The 19,596-nt window shown below is 39.7% G+C and overlaps 1 protein-coding gene across 1 annotated transcript in view; it reads left to right on the forward strand.

Annotated features, from left to right (window-relative positions):
* The first annotated feature begins 567 nt into the window (after positions 1-567).
* MRPS5 (mitochondrial ribosomal protein S5) overlaps positions 568-19,596 on the forward strand; it is a 99,678-nt gene continuing 80,649 nt past the window's right edge. The window contains exon 1 of the mRNA XM_075203737.1: positions 568-633. Within this exon, the coding sequence (XP_075059838.1) occupies positions 585-633 (49 nt within the window). The 5' untranslated portion in view covers positions 568-584. The remainder of the gene's footprint in view (positions 634-19,596) is intronic.

A 19,596-nucleotide genomic window follows, 5' to 3' on the forward strand; every position in this document is an offset into this window, starting at 1 on the left:
TGTGCCAGTGTTTTAACTGAAAAAATAAAGCAAAAAAAAAAAAACCTGAGGTTGCTTTCAAAATTGTGAAATCATGTAAAACTTTATTTTACGGAGCAAACACACACAAATAACATGAAATTGATTAACATACAGTAACCAATCAGGCAATTATGTTCATTAATTTGCTCAATAAATCTAGACTTGTCAGACGTTATAAAAATTAATTTTGTAAGAATGATCTTTAAATCATTTAATTGTCAATGAATGTACCCATTTCAAATATGGCTTTTATAGCATTCCCCTCCGATTCCGGATGAAATCACGTGGTGGTTTCATGCTAGTTTCATGCTTGAATCTCGCTGTCAAAAATAACTGGTCCTGACAGTGAGAGGACCCCGTTACTGGCTGTCCCTCATGGTGCCTTTATCAAAATTACTGAATGCCACCGTGATTTATGGTTTTTGTTTTTGTTTTATACAAGTAGTTTAACAAGAACTTTCCACGAATGACTAAATAGTTTGAATAATTGATAATGGATTGATAAAACGGATCATTATATAGGCACATTAAAAAGGCGGAGGAGGGGGCAGCCTTGTACGAAGATGGCGGCTTTGAGATGGTGTAGTGGTGCCCTCCGCTCTGTGTATAGAGGTGAGAGTTTCCTGTCACATATAATCGAGTTATTTATGCACCGATACCTACTGTGCTATATGCCCTTGAATTTATTTGTGACTTTGTTAAAGTGTTTGCAACGTAATAATATACTACATATGGTGTATAGTACAAGTCTAATAACTTTGAAGTAATTGCAGATATTATTATGTCTAATTGTGAAGGACAAGTTGGTATTGAATTGTACTTAAGTTCTATAAAGCAATAAGTTGTCTGGACGTGGAATTCCTCTTTAATTGAAGAAATTGGTGATAAACATGGGATGGAGAACATGGGACTGTTGAAAGGCACAGGGATTTTCTTCATTAGCCCAGATGTGATTAAAACATTACTTTTTTGGCCCTATTTATTGCCCACTGCAAAATATGAAATATAGTTTGATCCTCATCGCATAGATAAGGATTGACCTATTGTCCATATTTATGAAAAAAATTCAACAGGAACAGCAGTCAGAAAAAAACTGCTGTTTTTATTAAGTAAAAATGTTCTGAATATTGCAATGACTGCACCCTCCTTCAAATCCATGTGCGCATGCGCCAGCCGAAAATATCGGGCATGCGCAAAGGAAACCCTTTCCTTGTCTAGCAGCGGTGCAAACAGCACTGACCGACGAACGTGAGTCATGTGATAGGGAGGAATCATAGGATCCCTCCACACATGTGCTGTGCAACTCTTGAGCAGAGCTGAACATAGATGAAAAGTTTCACATACAGAAATGTATGTCAGCCTCAGCTAGCGTACATTAACATAAAGAAGTTCCAAAAATTTACCATTTTCGGAGCTTGGTAAACTGCGTTAGGGAGCAGTCCCCATATACTTTTATGAGGACTGCACTGGAAAACGAACATAACCGCAAAGCAGTAGATATATACGATATCTGCTGCGATGTAATATTTATAAATTTCAACTATACTTGGATTTTGCACTGGATCCCCGAAAAAACATCAGTTTAGGGGATTTTACATGGAAAAACTGCTTAATAAATAGGCCCCATTGTGTGATCGCATTTATTTTCAATGTCAGTCTTTTAGTGCTCCAATGTCTTTATTGCAGTGTATTCTAGTGTTTACATATATTCGTACCTTTTAAATATAAATAAAGTAAAACATTTTATGAGAAAAATATATTCATTATAGCATTACAATCATTCCCTTCATCATTTTAGATCAGAGTGAGGGACTGCATTTCTGACAGTGATGGGCAACAGTCTGTTTTGGGCTGCATGCAGCCCTCACCCTTCCTCTGTTACCCCAACTAATTTCTGCATTGTGCGTTGTCCTAGCTCTAATTCAATAAGAGTTGGGTCTGTGGATGGAGCTCGTCATGTTTTAAAGAGACAATAAGACTGAACTTAATCTTATTTACATGATGCAGCCATCTTTCACATTACATTACCTCTTCCACACTACAGTGTGAAAGAGCTTTGTTGTCAGGCGCCGTCCCTGTGCTGTGTCCGTCGCACAGGGACGGACGCCTGCTACTACCTCTGAGCGCTCGGTTGCTAGGCAACCGAGTACACTTCCGGGTCGGCGGCCACGTTCCGTTGCTAGGCAACGGAACGCTCTCTAATAATCCGGCGGTGGTGTTCAGCGTCACCACCGCCGCGAATTGAGACGCTATTTAAGGATCACTCTGGCGCTAGGAGAGTGCCAGAGTAATAGGTCCCACCTAGCTCCAGCGTTCCTGTGTCCTCTTGCTCTGTGTATTACCCGGCTTGCTGACCATTCTACTGTGTACCGAACCCGGCTTGCTGACCATTCTACTGCTGATATTCCTGTGTACCGAACCCGGCTTGCTGACCATTCTACTGCTGATATTCCTGTGTACCGAACCCGGCTTGCTGACCATTCTACTGCTGATATTCCTGTGTACCGAACCCGGCTTGCTGACCATTCTACTGCTGATATTCCTGTGTACCGGACCCGGCTACTTCTGACTCTGGCTTGGATCTTCCCTGTGGCATATCCTGATTCTCTCGTTTCTGACCCGGCCTGTCTGACACCGTTTTCATCTCACCGCTTCACTGGTTGCTCCCTCTGAGGACCGCGACCTGCGTGTCTCCCGCAGCTAAGACCATACTCCCTTGCGGGGGTTCCTGGTGAATACCTGGAATACGTTAGACTCCGCGCCTCTTTGGTGAGTAGTGTCAAAACCAGTAAGCACATACTCAAGTTGTGACATTTGTGATTCCTGCTTACTTCAAAGGAAACATTAATAAGTGGTTCTGGTGAACATAATGACACTATAATAAATCCTTTGTGGTGTCAGAAAAAGGTGTATTCATTGTTGATTAACTGGTTGGCAGCTTGGTGGGATTGATAATATTTTTCTTTTTATCTAAAGAAATTAAGTGAATTAGTGGTGTGTGATTCTAGAGCGAGTCAACATCCTAATTGACTGGAGATTACACTCAAGGCTTACAAATTTTAAAGGATATAGTGCACATATAGTTTATGTTTCCCCTCCCCCCCCCCCCCTTTTTCTTGATTTTCTTTACTATCTTTTATTTGGTGGAAGTGTGAGGTCTAGGATGGCCACTGACTATAAGCATATAAAAAAGGACAAGCTTTTAGCTTTGCGTGTCGAAAGAGGAATTGCTGTCGTCCCAGTAGAGAGTACTGGCAGATCCCATTGTCACCCAAGGCCCATGAGCAGTCGGCATTTATCACCCCATTTGGGCTATTTGAGTTTTTGGTCATGCCCTTTGTAATGAAAAATGCCCCTGCGTCCGTCCAGCGCCTGGTCAATGATCTGCTAGAGGGCCAGGAGGGACATGCGGTTGCCTAGCTAGATGGCATTGCGGTGTTTTGCCAGACCTGGGAGGTGCACCTGATCCATCTGAATAGTGTGTCCGAATTACTGAGTCAGGTCTGACTATTAAGCCAGAGAAGTGCCAGCTTGGCATGCGTGAAGTGCAGTACTTGGGGCACTGTTTGGGGGGGGGGGGGGGGGGGAGTACCTTCCGCTTAGATCCAGGCAAGGTAGAGGCCATCACAGCGTGGCCGACCCCTACCACGAAAAGCAGGTCATGACTTTCTTAGGTACAGCTGGGTATTATCGAAAATTTGTGCCCCCCCTAGCCAAACCTCTCCCTAACTTAATTTTTTTTTTTTTTTTTACCACAGGTGGTTAATTGGACAGAGGCTTGTGAGAATGTATTTACAGCTCTGAAATCTGCTTTGGCCCAGTCACCTGTTATACAGGCCCCAGATTTCAATAGGAGATTTATAGTACAGTCCGACGCGTCTAACTCTGGACTAGGAGCTGTCCATAGCCAGGTGATCAGTGCAGGGGGAGGAGCACCCTATCATTTTCTTAAGTAGAAAACTACTCCCCCGAGAGGTGGTGTATGCTACCATTGAACGAGAGTGCCTAGCCATCGTATGGGCACTGTAAAAGCTACAGCCCTACCTGTATGAATGGGATTTCACCCATTATCACAGACCATAATCTTCTAAGCTGGCTGAATAGAGTTTCTGGGGATAATGAAAAGCTGTTAAGATGGAGCTTAATTTTGCAGCAATATAACTTCACCATTCAGCATCGGAAGAGCACAGAACATGGAAACGCAGATGGTCTCTCGCGCCAAGGGGCCAAAGTTGTGAATGGGCAGAAGAGACAGTAACTGGTCACAGTTCTCCGTGCCCTAGGTTGGGGGAGGTGTAACGAAATGTAGTTTATCTAATGACTGATTGTTATTTTCTGTTGAATTTATGTATAACACTATGAATATTGTGTTAATGGTCTTTTGAAAGTAGCCAGGCCCAGAGACAGATAAGATCTCTGAGTAGTTTGTATATGCAGAGGAGTTAAACTTAGCCAGGCTGAACGCGCAGAGGTGATAACTCAGGTCTTGTGAAATGCCAGGTCTCAGGACATTCATAATTTACTTTGAAAGCCCTGTGTCAATTTGGGCATCCGTCTAACTAAGGTGAAAATAAAATTCCTAAGGTGGGGGTTGAAGAGCCAACAAGAAATGGTTTAAATATCCCTTGTATCAGTAGTACAGAGTTCATTTCTTTGAGGGAGTCAATCAAGACTAAAATATCCAATCCTTCTCAACTGTGTTCCCTCACACATCGATTCTTAACTAGTAAGCAGTTACTATGATTTTATTTCCTATTTTATTTTATAAAAATCATTTGTGCAACATTTTGTATGTCTTGTTATTCATTTTTGTAAATAAGCCTTGGAAATATTTTTCAGATTAAATATACTTAATCTAGCGTATTTCTCTGTAATTCTTTGTGAACTTACGAACCCCAGGGAGGCTTATGCTACATGTGTATGGGATTTAAGTGTGAAACATTAATAAGTGGTTCTGGTGAACGTAAGGACACCATAGTAAATCCTTTGTGGTGGCAGAAAAGGTGTATTCATGGTTGATTAACTAAGGTGACGGCTGTATCTGGGACAGATGGGGTGTTCGTGACAGGGACTCTCCCAGCTTCTCCTTCTTTCTTCCCTCCTGGATCATCGAGGGGCAGATTAACAACGTGCCAATTAGCAGGGGGGTTACTGGATCTTGTTTTAATGTTATATTAATCTGTGCATCCCCATCTGTAACGTCCATTTGGGCACCCACGTTTCCTACAACTTCTCTGCCCTTCTCAAACACTACCTCTATATTCTCCACACCCGCTACCCCCCTTTCTTCCCTAACTCTTGCTATTTTTCGCCTATTGCTCCTCGCTTTAGAACTAATCTATACTTTTTTTTTTTTTAACCTGACCTTTCCATTCTCTAATATAATCTCCTCTTCATCTTCCTCCTTCCTTCTCCTTCTCATCTTCTGAATCAGCAGAAAAGGAATAGCTATTACTTAGATAAAACAAAAGTGAGAGCGGATAACCTAGTCCTTTCTTCCATCCCCCTGCAGTAGTAATCAATTTTCCAGGACTGTTTGAACTGGGGTTACAACCTTTTTGTGGATAGATTTGACCTCTAATACTGGAGGCTTTTATGTGGGAACCTGCACTGCACTGACAGCTTTGGAACAACTACCTTGTGCTGTAGTTTAGATATACTTTGTGCAGCCGAATCACCTGATTGCAATATAGAATTCTTTCCTGTTTTGCTTACTGCGACCATCTCCTCATCTGATACCTAATAAAGTTCTGCGGATGGGCACTTTTGACAACAAAGTTTGCGTGCAATCTGGCTACATTCACTTTCCGTATGGCCCAATTGCTAACACATCAAACAGTTTTTCTATGTGCATGTTATACTGAGATGTCTAAATGACACTGGCGAGGGTGTCCTGCATAATAAACATTGTAATCTTTTGTTAGTGACTATATCTGCATATCTATTTAGCCAATAAGGAATATTAACTGGGGACAATGATTCATTCCTAACCAGCTCTGTAACCTTCATTGTAATTGTAATTCATGTTTAGTAATCTGGTTTGACTGGATCTCCCTCCACCTGCCCTTTTCCTTCACACCCCCCCCCCAAATCTCTTGTAACCCATTGTAAGGGCAGAAACTTAACATCATATTCTGGTGAGTTAACTGGATGGATGCAGACAAAGAGGTCCATCGCGGAGTACCCCAAACCGAAGATCATATCCAATACATCGCCTTGTCCCGGGGTGTAGCATCACCAGCCCATTTTAATTGTACAACATTCCACCGCTTAGGGGACTGACCCTTGGCTGATTATCTGTGTTTTTTACTGGCTCACCCCTAACTGCTCTGGCATATGATATTGGCACACAACTTGCATTATTACTTGTGTCAGCTGGGACCCCCCGCATCGGCATCATTGCTCACATGTCAGAAGCCTGGGGTACAATGTCTGCTGCAAGGACTGTCTCCTCCAGCTGCACATTACTACTCACATTTGCATTAACTAGATAATCATTCACAGTAATATTATTGTCTTTTGCAGTGTTATTTGCACTGACTTTCCTGGCAACCATAGAAACCACAGTCTTATTCATTCTTTTACTAATTCTCTCACCAGCTCTACCACTTGCATCAAAACTGGTATCTGCAACTGGTGGTTTAACCCTTCCATTGTCATCGTTAACCTCTGCAGCTTGCTGGCAGACTGTCTCTCTTCTATTGCTAACACCTTTGTTTAGCTTTAGATTTACATTAACCCTGTCGCTGTTATCCATCTCAGGCTGCTTAACTAAGCTGGTAGTAGACACATTAAAATTTACATTGCCACTGTTACTTTGCCTTCACTGTAAGCATTTACAGCAGAATCATTACCTTACCACTGTTACCTTTCACAGATTGCTTAGCTTGGCCATTTGTTGACACATTAACATTGCCACTGTTATGTCTTCAGATGGCTTTACCTCACTGTTAACATACATATTAGCATATGTATTGCTGCTATCTTTCACATATCTTACCCATATTATTAGTATTCACCCGTGACTCACTATCACTTGTATCACTGCTGTCACCTTGTACAAATATCTTAATATCTTGAGTTCACCATTATCAAACACTTTAACCTTTACATTGGCCCTATTACCCTTCATGGAAATCTTATCCTTCCTTTTAGCAGACATATTAGCATTTGTATTGCCCCTGTTAGTTTTCACAGACAGGTACCTACACTGCTAGCATTCACAGCTGTTTCATTCCCACTGATATCACTGCTGCTTTTCACAGACAGGTTACTTTCACTGTTAGCACTCAAAGCAGAGTCATTAACCCTTGTATCACTTCTGTTACCATTAAGAGACAGCTTACATTCATTTGTTTAAGATGAATTAACCTTTGCATTGCCACTCTTACCTTTCATAGACAGGTTACCGATACTGCTGTTCGCTGTCTCATTAGCAATTGTTCCACTGCTGTTACCCTTCACAGACAGATTTTCCTTTGCTTTTAATACACATTAACATTTGCAAGGCCAATTATCTTTCACAGACAACGGCCTATCAGTATTTTTTTTTTTTTGAGCAACAATAATGCTGCTATCAATGTTGGAACTTGAGTCCTAAACTCTCACACTCACCACCTGCGTGCTGGTGTCCATATAGTCTTCCATCTTTACTATAGATTTTAGCAGAGTGTTCTCTTGGCTCTCCTCAATACTGCCCCAGATATATTTGGGGGAACTTGTGCTGATGAAAGAGGCTCCTATGAGTAACCCACATCAAGTTTTCCTCTGCCTCTCCTCAAGGAAAACACTTCTTTTCTTACCGCTCTGGTAGCGTTGGCTTGCTAACCTCCTCTGTTTGTTTCATGCACTCTCATCATCTATATGGGTCTCTCTATTCTTTGGACACCTTTCAGACTTTCTAGATTTATTACTTTTCATTTAAAATTTCCAACATGTTGTTAATCTCGCAAGTGTAAGCTACATTTTATAGCTGAAGGCATGGTTCCTCTGCCTCCACTTGACTGCAATTTTATTTTTTAGCTGGGTCAATTCCACCTACAATGTAATGTCAGGTCCTGTAGATTCAGTATCCTCTGCTCTCATGCTCGTCTGCCCTTCTTTTCTGCTGCTACTGGAGCCTTCATCCATGCCGCCTTCACCCCACTCAGAAGTACAACAAGAGGTATTCCTTACGGCCACCTGCTCAGGGACTGGTTTCCGAAACTTATTGCATCCGCTTAGGGTAGGTAATATGGCTGAATAATGTAGTGATATGACTCACACCTGCATTGCTTGGCACGAAAATGTAGCTTTTCCCTGGGCCAAGCTCACTCCTGGATTGCTGTTGAGAAGCAGCCACACTAGGCCCTAAGCCCAGGGCCTTGCCTTGATTTTCATGCCTAATGTCTTAATTTTTATCCAGGCTGCTGCTCTCTGATGATGGAGTTGAAGGCTTTGCAGGCCTCACAGACTGGGGACTTTTCTGAGGAGGATTCCCAGGAAGCTCTATCTACCTGGACTTACTCCCTGGAACCGCCACTTAATCTGGAATTTCACAATTCACAGCATCACTTGCTAGCTTTGGAACCCCAGAGTTCTGTCTGCATTTTGAAATCCTTCTTCTATCCCTCTGCCATCACATGACATGCAGATACCTGTGAGCCTGTGATTTTGTAGCAGACTGTCTGTATCTGGCAGCCACTTCTGTTTGCCAACCATAGAGTTTTTGAAAAGGAGATAATGATTTGTAGGAGGATAGCTAAGAAAAAGTATGCATGCTTAAAAGCTACTTAACTTGCTATTTAAAGAAAAATAATCTAAATGGCATTGCTGTTTTAAAATATCCTGCTGTTATGTTATTATTGATTTGTGTATTTCTTTGATTAAATGTATTGTTTTAACTTATTATTAACTTAAAGAGTAATGGGTGGCCCTTTGAAGGTTAGAGGGCTGCACCTTGAAGGGTATCAGGTGGCCTTTTGTGGTATCAAAAGTATAAAAATAATTTACTTTGCTATAGCTAATATAGCAAATAGAAGATGTTTTAATACAAGCAGTGTGCTTTCAGGTGCAACCCAAGACTTTGCTTTTAGGGCAGGATGGTTTAGCAGAGCCCACCCCAATCGCTATAGGCTGACAGACAGGCAGGCAGAGGATGCTGCTCAGTCTCTCCAATTGTGTGTTAAACATCTGCCAGCCCATGCCCAACACCCCCTGGAATCTGCCCCCGTGTGCTTTATTAAGTTCCAAACTTAAATACAATGTTTTGTTACTCTACAGGTATTTTAAATGAAAAAATGAGGCTTGCAGTGTCAGTCCTGCAGTATGTTGTTAAGGAAACCAATAACTGTACTGTGTAAGTGCATCCACATTGGCCATAATCTTTACTGTGCATATAAAAAAAATTGTCGTCTCAAAGGAAATTACATTTTATGATTTACTTTAGGCTATGTTCACATTTATTTGTTTAAAAATAAAAATGCATCAAAACCATTCTTGCTCTCTTTTCATGCATGTTTCCTATTTTAAATTGAGTTTTATCGTAATACATTGAATAGATTTTTTTAGATAATTCTTATATGCTAAAATAATGTGGAGATCATCAGTTGATATTAACTATGTTTTAAAAATATCAATATAACTCTTCCTGTAGGTTTGGCGGTATGTTAACTAAGAGATCATCTAGCTTTAAGTTTAATAATATTAAATCAAATTTCAAAACATGATCTAACAGTTATTGTTATTAGAATTCTTTATATTGTGCCAACATTTTATGCAGCTCTTTACAATCAGATTATCTATTCATTCACATTAGTCCCTGTGTACTGTGGATCTTACAGTCTTGTTTCCATAGTATGTGCACATACACTAGGGTCAGTTTAGTCTGAAGCTAATTAAACTATCAGTATGAGGATTTGGACAGTGGGTGGAGAACGGAGTGGCCGGAAGAAACCCCCACATGAAAACTGCAAAGGACGTGCACCATGGTCTTAATCTAATCCAATGGCCCAGAGTTGTGAAGCCAATCACTGTGAAACCATGCTGCTCACAAGGGCAGAGACAGACTGATGCAGTCATGTATGTATAATGACCTGCATTCAAATCAAAATATAGGAAAAAAGTGATTTTCTATAAAATAAATGTTAGCACTATGTAGAATATTTACTAACAGCGTAGTTCACTGACTGGTCAATCCGTGTTTAAAACATAGGGAATCAGAGTTTCTTTGTCGCCTTACCCACCCGCTTCACTTGCGCTAATTTCATTTAGTCTTTGGATCTTAATTTTTTTTTTTTCAAACATAATATATTTGCTTGCCACTCATTAGGTTTATTTGTGCTAGGTCCACCATGACTGCTGCTGCTCCATACAATGTAGTTAAATAAAGAAACAACACCTCAAAAACTTCAGCGACTTTCTGTGTTTTAATCTGTCATTTCAGCCACAGAATGTCCCAAGAAAAATGCTGTGTGTAGTAAAATACTCCCCTCCATGATTAAAACGTTCTCTCAGACCTCTTTATTTTCGATAGACTCCTGAAACAATTGCATACAATGTATACTTGTGAGCATCATTAGTATCTATTATATTAACCAACCATTGAGTTTAGTAGTCCTGAATATAACACTAAATTATACAAGCAAAAAAAAAATATAAGCAATAAAGCAAAACAGAACTTTCCACTTAAATTGCTTAGAGCATATTTTTGTGTGAGCAGATATTTGCAGTGTATTTTGAGTTACACCTAAGATAACAATGGTTTATTAGTTAGTTTTATTGCAAAAATAACCAGTCCTGTACAAGATCAAAACATTTGGTGAGCTATTTTGAAGCTGTAAATTTACGCTTTATTTCGGACGTCAAAATTGTGGCATACTTTAAATTAAGCCCTCTGAGAACCAGCCAATAGTTGGTTTAGGGTCAGATGTGGCAATACACAAGTGGAACATCATACACAAGTGGAACATCGCAAATAAACACACGTTTAAGGGAAGGGGGGGATTGGGAATCTTGGGATGGAGAGGCTGGGGGAAAGGGAAGGTAGCAAATATAGGGCAAGGAGTTAACAGACATTCAAATTTCCAAAAATACCAAAACAATGAGGAAGGAGAAGCAACAACAGAATCAAAAGCAGTCCAAAACAAATGCATGAGTCCAAGTGCTTCCCCCTGTGAGTAGAATGTGGGTATGCAATCTGTGGAGGGAAGGGTGTTGGAGGAGAATATCACTGCTTATTTGGAATAAGCCTAAAATAAGCACATATGGTATTCAGGGGTGGTTTGCCTTCACAGTCCCAAGAGGACCAGGTGCCCTGGAAAATGTGAGGTGTGGTGTAAAATGGCAGAAGTGCACTCTATACGATAGGTCAGTCAAATACTGTTAATTGTAACAGTTAACAAAGGGGAGCTAGCGTTTTTCCAATGGGAGATAACTTGACATTTGGCTGCATTCAGGATATATCTTAATTTTTCATTATGGTTTGGGGTGTCAGGGATAGGTGTAGGCATTGGGAGTACAGCAGGGAGTCTGCCATCTGAAAATCTGTTATTGATTTAATGAGCTGTAGACTCTATTCCAGTAATATTTTATTTTAGGACAGGACCACCAGATATACAGTAGGGTAACTCTTTGGCCACTTGGCCTCCAGCATAAATCAGCAGTGGCTCGTTTTGCTGTTTATTATGAGATAGCAGTAATTGATATAATGTCAAGATTAATCCCTTTGTTGCGACAGAATGACTCCAATGGGGAGCAGTGATCAGCTGGCAAAGGGATGTCAAGTGTCTGAGTTGAAGATATTGAAAGAATACATTGTGAGCAAGCGAATATCTGCTACAAAGTTCAAGGGAAAAGCACAAAGGGGCCAGATCTAAGGCAAAAATAGTATTATTTCTAGTCCAACTATGGTTTTATGGTCTTGTCTCTAAACAAACGCTAAATTGTTCGATAGAGGGACCAAAATTGGATAATGCAGCAGTTGATATGGAGTGCTGTGACTCCAAATTGATGATAAAAATGTCACTGTAGGGAGTAAGGCTACTGTCCTAGTTCGATGTTGAGGCTCAATCCACAACAAGGAGTATGAAGAATAATAACTTTAACAAGTCAGCTTCTATGGATGTCCATACTTGTGTGGTGAGGAGTGCTAGAGAATACACTGGACCAAATGTGTAACCTGATAGTATTTGAGAAGGTTGTTGACACCCAGGCCCCCATTGCTGAAGATTCTTAAGTATATGAGCTGGGACTTGGACGGAAGGGTTTGCCAAAGATAAAGAAGTCTGTTGAGGATTAGTTTGTTCTACTGCGCCATATCAGATTTGTTAGAATCTATAAGTCTCGGGAAATTGGCCATATATAGATGGTTGTATGATTTGGTACTCCAATATATGTGTTTTTGGCTCTGCCAGCGAAATTATAATTCAATTTGAAAGTATGAAGAACATCAGGAGATACATTCAAATCCAAAATTTCAGATTTATCATCTTTAGACCTTGGTGCCCTCATCGTACGAAACAGGAAAAAAGTTTGCAATTCTATCCAAGGGTTACTAAATAGATGGTAAAAGTCCAAGTAAGTAAACATTATTAAAGAGCTTGTAAAGATCATGTAATTTAGTAAAATGTATAAATAAATGTCATAGTGACTGTCTATATCTCTCAAAATTAAACTACATAGTTACGGATCAGGGGTAGGTCCTGGAGAAGAATAGCGGTGGATTATGTCTTTAGACACTCTGGAACTGGAGCTTGGGGTTTTGGCTAGGGCCAAGGGGCAAATTGAATCACCGCTGGAATTTCTTGGACTATGTCAGAGCATTTGAGAATGTCAAATCATTGCTTTTTGCTTATAACCTAATGGTTACTTCATTCTTTAGTGATGATTAGTTGAAAGTTATATCTGTCAAGTCCCTTCGTATCTTGAGTGTTGTCGAAGCAAGGTCTTTGTAAAGTTGAAGGTGTGAGTCAGCATAAGCAACCACGGGGACATACCTGGTTGAGGCCATGATTTTTTTACTTTGCTTTAAATTAATGGATGATATCTCTGGGAGGCTGATTGGAGTCTGGCTTTGAACAAAGTTCCCGCTGTGCTGTCTAAGTGTAGCATATCTATAGACTGATTATGTACCATTTGGAGAAAAAATCCCTTCCAGATAGTCGGATAGGGCGTCGCTTGTGGAAAAAAAAATTTATGCGTATATTTTGTTTATTGCTATTTTCAAGATCTTCTGGATGGTCTTTGAAGGATTCAGTAGAGTTTGTTGGGGAAAGGTAACCCGATGGAGCAGGATTGCTCAAAGTAAGGGAGGAGCTTACTTTTTAGCAGTCTTAACACTGAGGGTGTGTAGGCCAGAGCCCTGGGGGCATGTTTTGCTTCTTTTTTTTTTTTTACTTAAAAGGTTTTTATTAAGTTTTTAGTAAAAGAATATGTAACAAACATGGCAGTTACAACAGAGTACAGTGCATAATATAGATCCAATAAATCAGTCAGAACTGCCCATAAACAAACAATCAAAAAAGAAACAACAAACAATAACAAGAAACATTCAAATACACATAAGACAAAGACTTCAAGGGGGAGGGAGACAGACAGGGGGGCAAAAGTCGGAGACTGGCCGTATTAAACCCAATCAACCATAAAAATACATTTTGAAAACAGGACATCTACCCTCCAGAGGGGTATACAGCATGGGAGAGTTAGGTGGCAGACACAGGTCTGTACCCTAAAAAAATTTCGTACCATGTGAACCATTTAACCAGGGGTGAGGAAGCCCTTGAGGTGAAGTTAAACCCTATGGTTTCCATCTCATAGCTGTGTTGTACTTTGCTGATGATTTTGGTAAGAGATGGAACCAAGGGGGATTTCCAGCTTTGGGCTATTGCGGCTCTGGCTGAGATGAGAATGTGCCCAGCCACATAGTGATTATGACTCTGAAGATGAGGGGGATATAGGTGTAAAAGCGCCATAGCCGGGGATGGGGATAAATCATCCTTAGTGACCTTAGTAATTAGCTGGGAAATTTCAACCCAAAGTGGTTGTAGCTTAGGACAGTTCTAAAAAACGTGTATAAGGGTACCAGTTTCCCCACAACTTCTCCAACAGTATTTGGTTTCTGACGGCCAGATTTTATGTAGTTTGGCGTGAGATACACCCTGTGAACCATTTTAATAAGCATTTCTGAATGGGTAATACACTTTGACATTTTGTAAATATTCTTATAGATTTTCGCCCAGACCTCTGGCAATATATCCAAGTCAAGATCTCTCTCCCAGATCCCCTGCACCGAGAGATCTGTGCTGTCCACAGGTACCATAAAGAGTCGGTACCAAACTGAGATGCCTCCCGCATGAGAAATGGGAGAGAGAGACGACATAATACCAGGGGGAGCCGGTTTCAAGGCTGGTGGGAATAAGGGGTGAGAGTGCGGCCAATGTCTAATTTGGAGGTACTTGTAAAAGTCGCAGGTTGGGACATCGTATCTCTCCTGAATTTGGGAAAAAGAGAGAAGTGAACCTCCCTCCATAAGGTCCCGCACCCGACTAGCCTGGGGGCATGTTTTTAAAAAATTATTTCAACTTATTAAAAAAAACAAATCGCTACAGTAGGTATATGTCTGGATTCCCAATATAAAAACCACTGAGAAAATGCAAGTGAAACAAAGCTTTTTTTTTTTTTTTATTTAACACGGGTCACACAGGTAAGTGATGCAATAAATGGTAAGACATGAAAAGTCAGCAGAGTATGGCCGTTATAGCAAGGAGATTACTCACTAGATGCAATAGTCTGTGGACCGATACTGGAGACGGGATGCAGACTGTGGGTGTTGTCATAACAAAGCAGAGTCAGGGGTCACAGGAAGAGATGTCAAAACCATTTAGTCCAAACAAGGATAACTCACAGGAAAATCAGCAGAGGTCAAGGCAACAGATGAACTGGCAAGGATTGCTGGGAGAAGGCAGTAATTATAAGCCATGGACAGGTGCTAAAGATCCTGGAGTAATGAGCTGAGCTCTTACAGGTAGGAGAGCAGTTCAAGTACCACAGTGGTACTGCAGGCCGGATACACACAAAGGCAAAAGTCCAAAACAGTACTTGACAGACAGGAGCTGCAGGAGGCAGATTGTGAAAGTATAGTCTTATTTTCATTATCTTCATGACGCTACATCTAGTAGCGTGGAAAATATCTGTGCACTTTCTTGACATTCCTATACCTGATGTTTCCTGAAGAAAAATACTCCTAGGCACTTTTAAACTTTTAAGAATCCCAATCAAGTGAATGGAGACATGTTAATAGAGTACGTGAACTTCAAATATATTGCAAAATAAACCATTGCCTGTTTGGTCATAGTCAATAACTCAAAATATGTTTATCGAGTTCAGATCTTTATTTCTGCAATAAAGTTATAACTGATTAATCATTCCCTTATTTTGTGCCAGTTTAGAAATATTGTATTCAAATGTGCTGTCACTATTTGAAGATGTATACATTTTCATCATGAAACTACTCGTAATCAAACAGTATATATTTTTTTTTCCTGAGCGAGTTGGTAAATAAGTAAGTCATTTGGACCTGGATAAGGACCAAGGTAGTCATGGCAACTGAAAATTTACTGCTGGTGTTTAATTTTTTTACTGTTGTTTTTTATTGCCGTCAGTGGATACATGCCGTTAACTGGCTTCTGGGTCCCTTTATTGAGGTGTATGTAATATGAAGAAACTTTTCAAAATGCTTTGAAATCCCTTAGCTATTTGTATATATTATTTGAACGCATTGTTTAGTTTTTAATACAAAATATAGGACTTCCTGGTGGGTGAATTGGAAATCTGAAGTGTTCAGCACACCCCTCTTGCAAATATAATATATTTTGGTGTTTTTATATTTTAGGAAACTACCAAAATAAAGAACACTAACTCAAAGTATGGTCCTAGGGTGTTGGGCCACCTTGGGTGACCAAAATATCTGCAGTGTCTTTTGCAATAGATTCTACGTGTGTCTGGAACTCGGAGGGATGAGACGCCATTCTTCCACGAGAGATTCAAATCCCCAATTTGGTTTTATTAAAAGGTGGTAGAAAATGCTATAACAGACACAACTCCAGAGTCTTCCATTCACAGTTGCCTGAAGTTGATATTTATTTCCCCCAGACTTTCTCGTTAACATCACTTAAGCTACTTTTCCTGGTGAAATATAAGCGAGTTGAGTCTATGTTATTGTAGTTTTTTGACACCCTGGTCAACCATTTAGCCATAACAAGCAAAATATTGGACGTCTGAACTTTTACAACAGTTTTACACATAGACCCTAAGAGAAAAGTGAAGTAAGGGCAGTTATTAATTTCTTCTGCTCCGGTACATAGAGTCTCTATATCAGTCATTCCTGCACTGACATATTTTGACTGGTTTTTCAACCTGTCGCCCATTGTGTTGACATGAGTGAGAAGGGTCTCGCAATACCCACTCTACTCATTCTTCCCTCTCCCCCACCCCAACAGGCAGTGTGTTCTCCCCCAGCAACACAACAGTGGGAGACAGTTGAGTAGCGGTGGTCATGTTCAAGGCATCATTTTCTATGATGCCTATTTAAATGCCCATTTGAGCTGTGTTCTATTCCACTCAATGCATGTTAAATGGGAAAGTAGCTCAAGCGTAGTGGCAGAGTTGACTAAATACCTGTGTGTATGCACCTTATTTGGTAGCTACTTGCATTCTTCCTTTTAATTGCCTGCACTTGCACATATTTTCATTGTGTGGTTATGATGAGCTCCAGTGGGGTGAAGCAATATTCGCCTTAGCCTTTCCTGATGTTCTGCTAGACTTGTCTCATGGTTTTATTGAGAAAAAATACTTAAAGCACCACTAAAACTAAAACCTGAAAAAAGCTACTAAGCCCCATAATGACTGGTGTGCTTTGTGACCAGAGACATTTTAGCATTTTTGCTAAGCATTGGTTAACTTACTTTCTCTAGTTTAAGGAAAGTAGTATTTAGGGGGGTTTAAGAGCAAAATAACATTAAAAATTAAAGGGTGGTCGTATTAAGTGCTCGGCTGCCATTCCTATGTGTGTTTTGTTTTTGTTTGTTTCCCCCCCCCGTGTAGGTTTAAAGCCCATGTCTGCCCGATGTAATATGCAGTGTCCAGGGTGAACCTGTTATTCCAATGCAGCTCTGTTGTAAAGTATTGTCTTCATACACAGACATTTAAAGACAGCTGAAGCCCCTCACAAATGTTTAGGTTGGTGACATATTGGGTCCTGATGCAGTTACTTGAGCTACTGTGACATTGGTGACTCCATCCCCGTGCATGACACAACTTGCACTGTGCGTTCCTGCAAAGTAAGTTACCTATGAGTGTTTTTTTTAAACTAGTTTTTGCGTGCATGCTTTGTCCTGTTTAGATGCTGCATGTGTATACCAGCTTTCACCATGGCACATCATTTGTTTCTGTGCACCAGACATTGTTGGTTTTAAGAAATCCCAATGTTTATTTAGTTGTACAGCCTTAAAAACCCTTCCTCATTTTATATCTACCTTGCTGACTACAGGATGTATATGCTTATTTAAAAGCACCACTCTAGCAGAGATTCCTGTCAGCACCACTTAAATAAAGGGTGTAAGATTCCTGTTATGTATTCATGGAGCTGCACAAATTGTATTAGTTTGCAGTTAATAAGTATAATGACCGAAAGATGCAGCTGCCACAGACTGCAGACATTTAAATAAGTCCTTTTTGTTCTGTGAATAATTAAAGTGTTTATAGATGAAAGTTAATCAGTGCTAAATGCGTGCCACACATAAATATATTTAAATAAAAAAAAATTGTGAGCCATACAGAAATGATAAGGTGTGCTGTTGGGAGCATTGGCAGGTAGCCGCATTGTACATTACAATCACCAGCAAATGATTGCTTGAATAATTGACAAACAGACTTAATGGGCAGCATATTATATACAACCTGTATCCAACACATTATACAATACATTGCACCAGTCTGTGGCCAACACATAACCAATCTCTGCACCACCGATCCTACATCAGTCTGCCCCCACCCCCCAAATAAAATGTTGCATGTCCGTTCTGTGCCGCCACAAAACTATTCCGTGCTTATTACATAGTTAGTGAGGTTGAAAAAATAGATCCATATCTATCAGGTTCATCCTGTTATAAATTCTAGCCAGCTTGATCTAGAGGAAGGCAAAAAAAAATCCCCAAATACAGAAAGGGCATCCCAGGCGCTAAAAATCTAAATAATTGACCAATCATGAGAACAAACCCTCTGCAGCTATTTTTTGGGGAATTGCTTTGTTCCATTCACGTTAATATATCAAAAAAAACAAGAAGGCAACTGAGCTGAGAAGATCATGTAAAAAGCTGTCAGTCACACCCTGATTCTCTTGTAAATAAAAATATATTTGATACATAAATATAATGAAAGACTTCACTAATATAGAATAGGCTTAGTTAATATTGCAAAATGTATTCTAAACAATCTGAAAATATAATACAAATTAAAACTAGTAAAAATAAAAAAACAAAAAACTATAAAAAAAACACTGCAAGTTAAGTGCTATAATGAAATTTTATAGAAATAATAAGAAAAAGATTTTGTGTGCGTTGTGAGAGAAATAATAAACTCGTGGATGCAGCCAACCCTGAATGACTGATCGAGTATGTTTATTTGAGACAAACTGTGCAATACTGCACATGTTGGCATGGAGAAAACATGCTATGTCGCATCGCATTGGCCTCACCCACTCAATAGTACGTGTGTGATTTTGGTGCGCCTGAATGGGTTTGGTCTATTGTGTGTTTATCACAAATAAATGTAATTAATCTGTATATCATTGTGTTGTTTTTGTGGGCATCCATCTTTTTGATACCCAAAAATATGAACCGTAGACACAGATCTGTTTTACCAAGCAGAAAATAAATAGCTAGATTTATAGCTCATATGATCTATGAAAATATAAATAAAAATTAATGAAACACCTAACTTAATGAGATTTTAATTGTAAACAGCTTAGACTGTGAATGTTTGCAGTGTTTTGCCCATGCACATTCTGTATAAACAGAAATAATTACCATACATTCAAATCATATTAGCCTTTGGATTCTCTTGAGCTTTTATGTAATGTTTAAATCTTTCATTGTTTATTGTTTTCTTTGGAGTCGCGTAATTAAAAAAGAAAATAAGAACATAAGAAAATAGTCAAAAAACAAATTGACAAACTTCACTTTCTTCATCTTTTATTTTCAAGGAAAAGTTGCTGACAAAAAGTCAAATATACATGGTTTTAAGAGAACGCTTTCTTCCCATGAGTGTAAGAGAATTATTTGTACACTTGAAATTCAAATAGAACAGTTAATGGACTTCTGTGTATTTTCAAAGAACAAAATAAAACCTCACTGGAAAGCATTATTTAGTGCTGGAACACAGTTTGATGCCAGATTAATTGGTGTGTTGTCTTTATGGTATGTAAAATAAAATATATATCTAGAGATAGCGGTAAGTTAACCCCCTTTTAGGCCAACTGCTTGGATGGTTAGTCCATGGTAGCCTATTTGCCAGCTTTCAGACCTCCTACCTTAATGGGTT

The sequence above is a fragment of the Mixophyes fleayi genome, chromosome 3 (assembly GCF_038048845.1).
Source record: "Mixophyes fleayi isolate aMixFle1 chromosome 3, aMixFle1.hap1, whole genome shotgun sequence".
NCBI lineage: Eukaryota > Metazoa > Chordata > Amphibia > Anura > Limnodynastidae > Mixophyes > Mixophyes fleayi.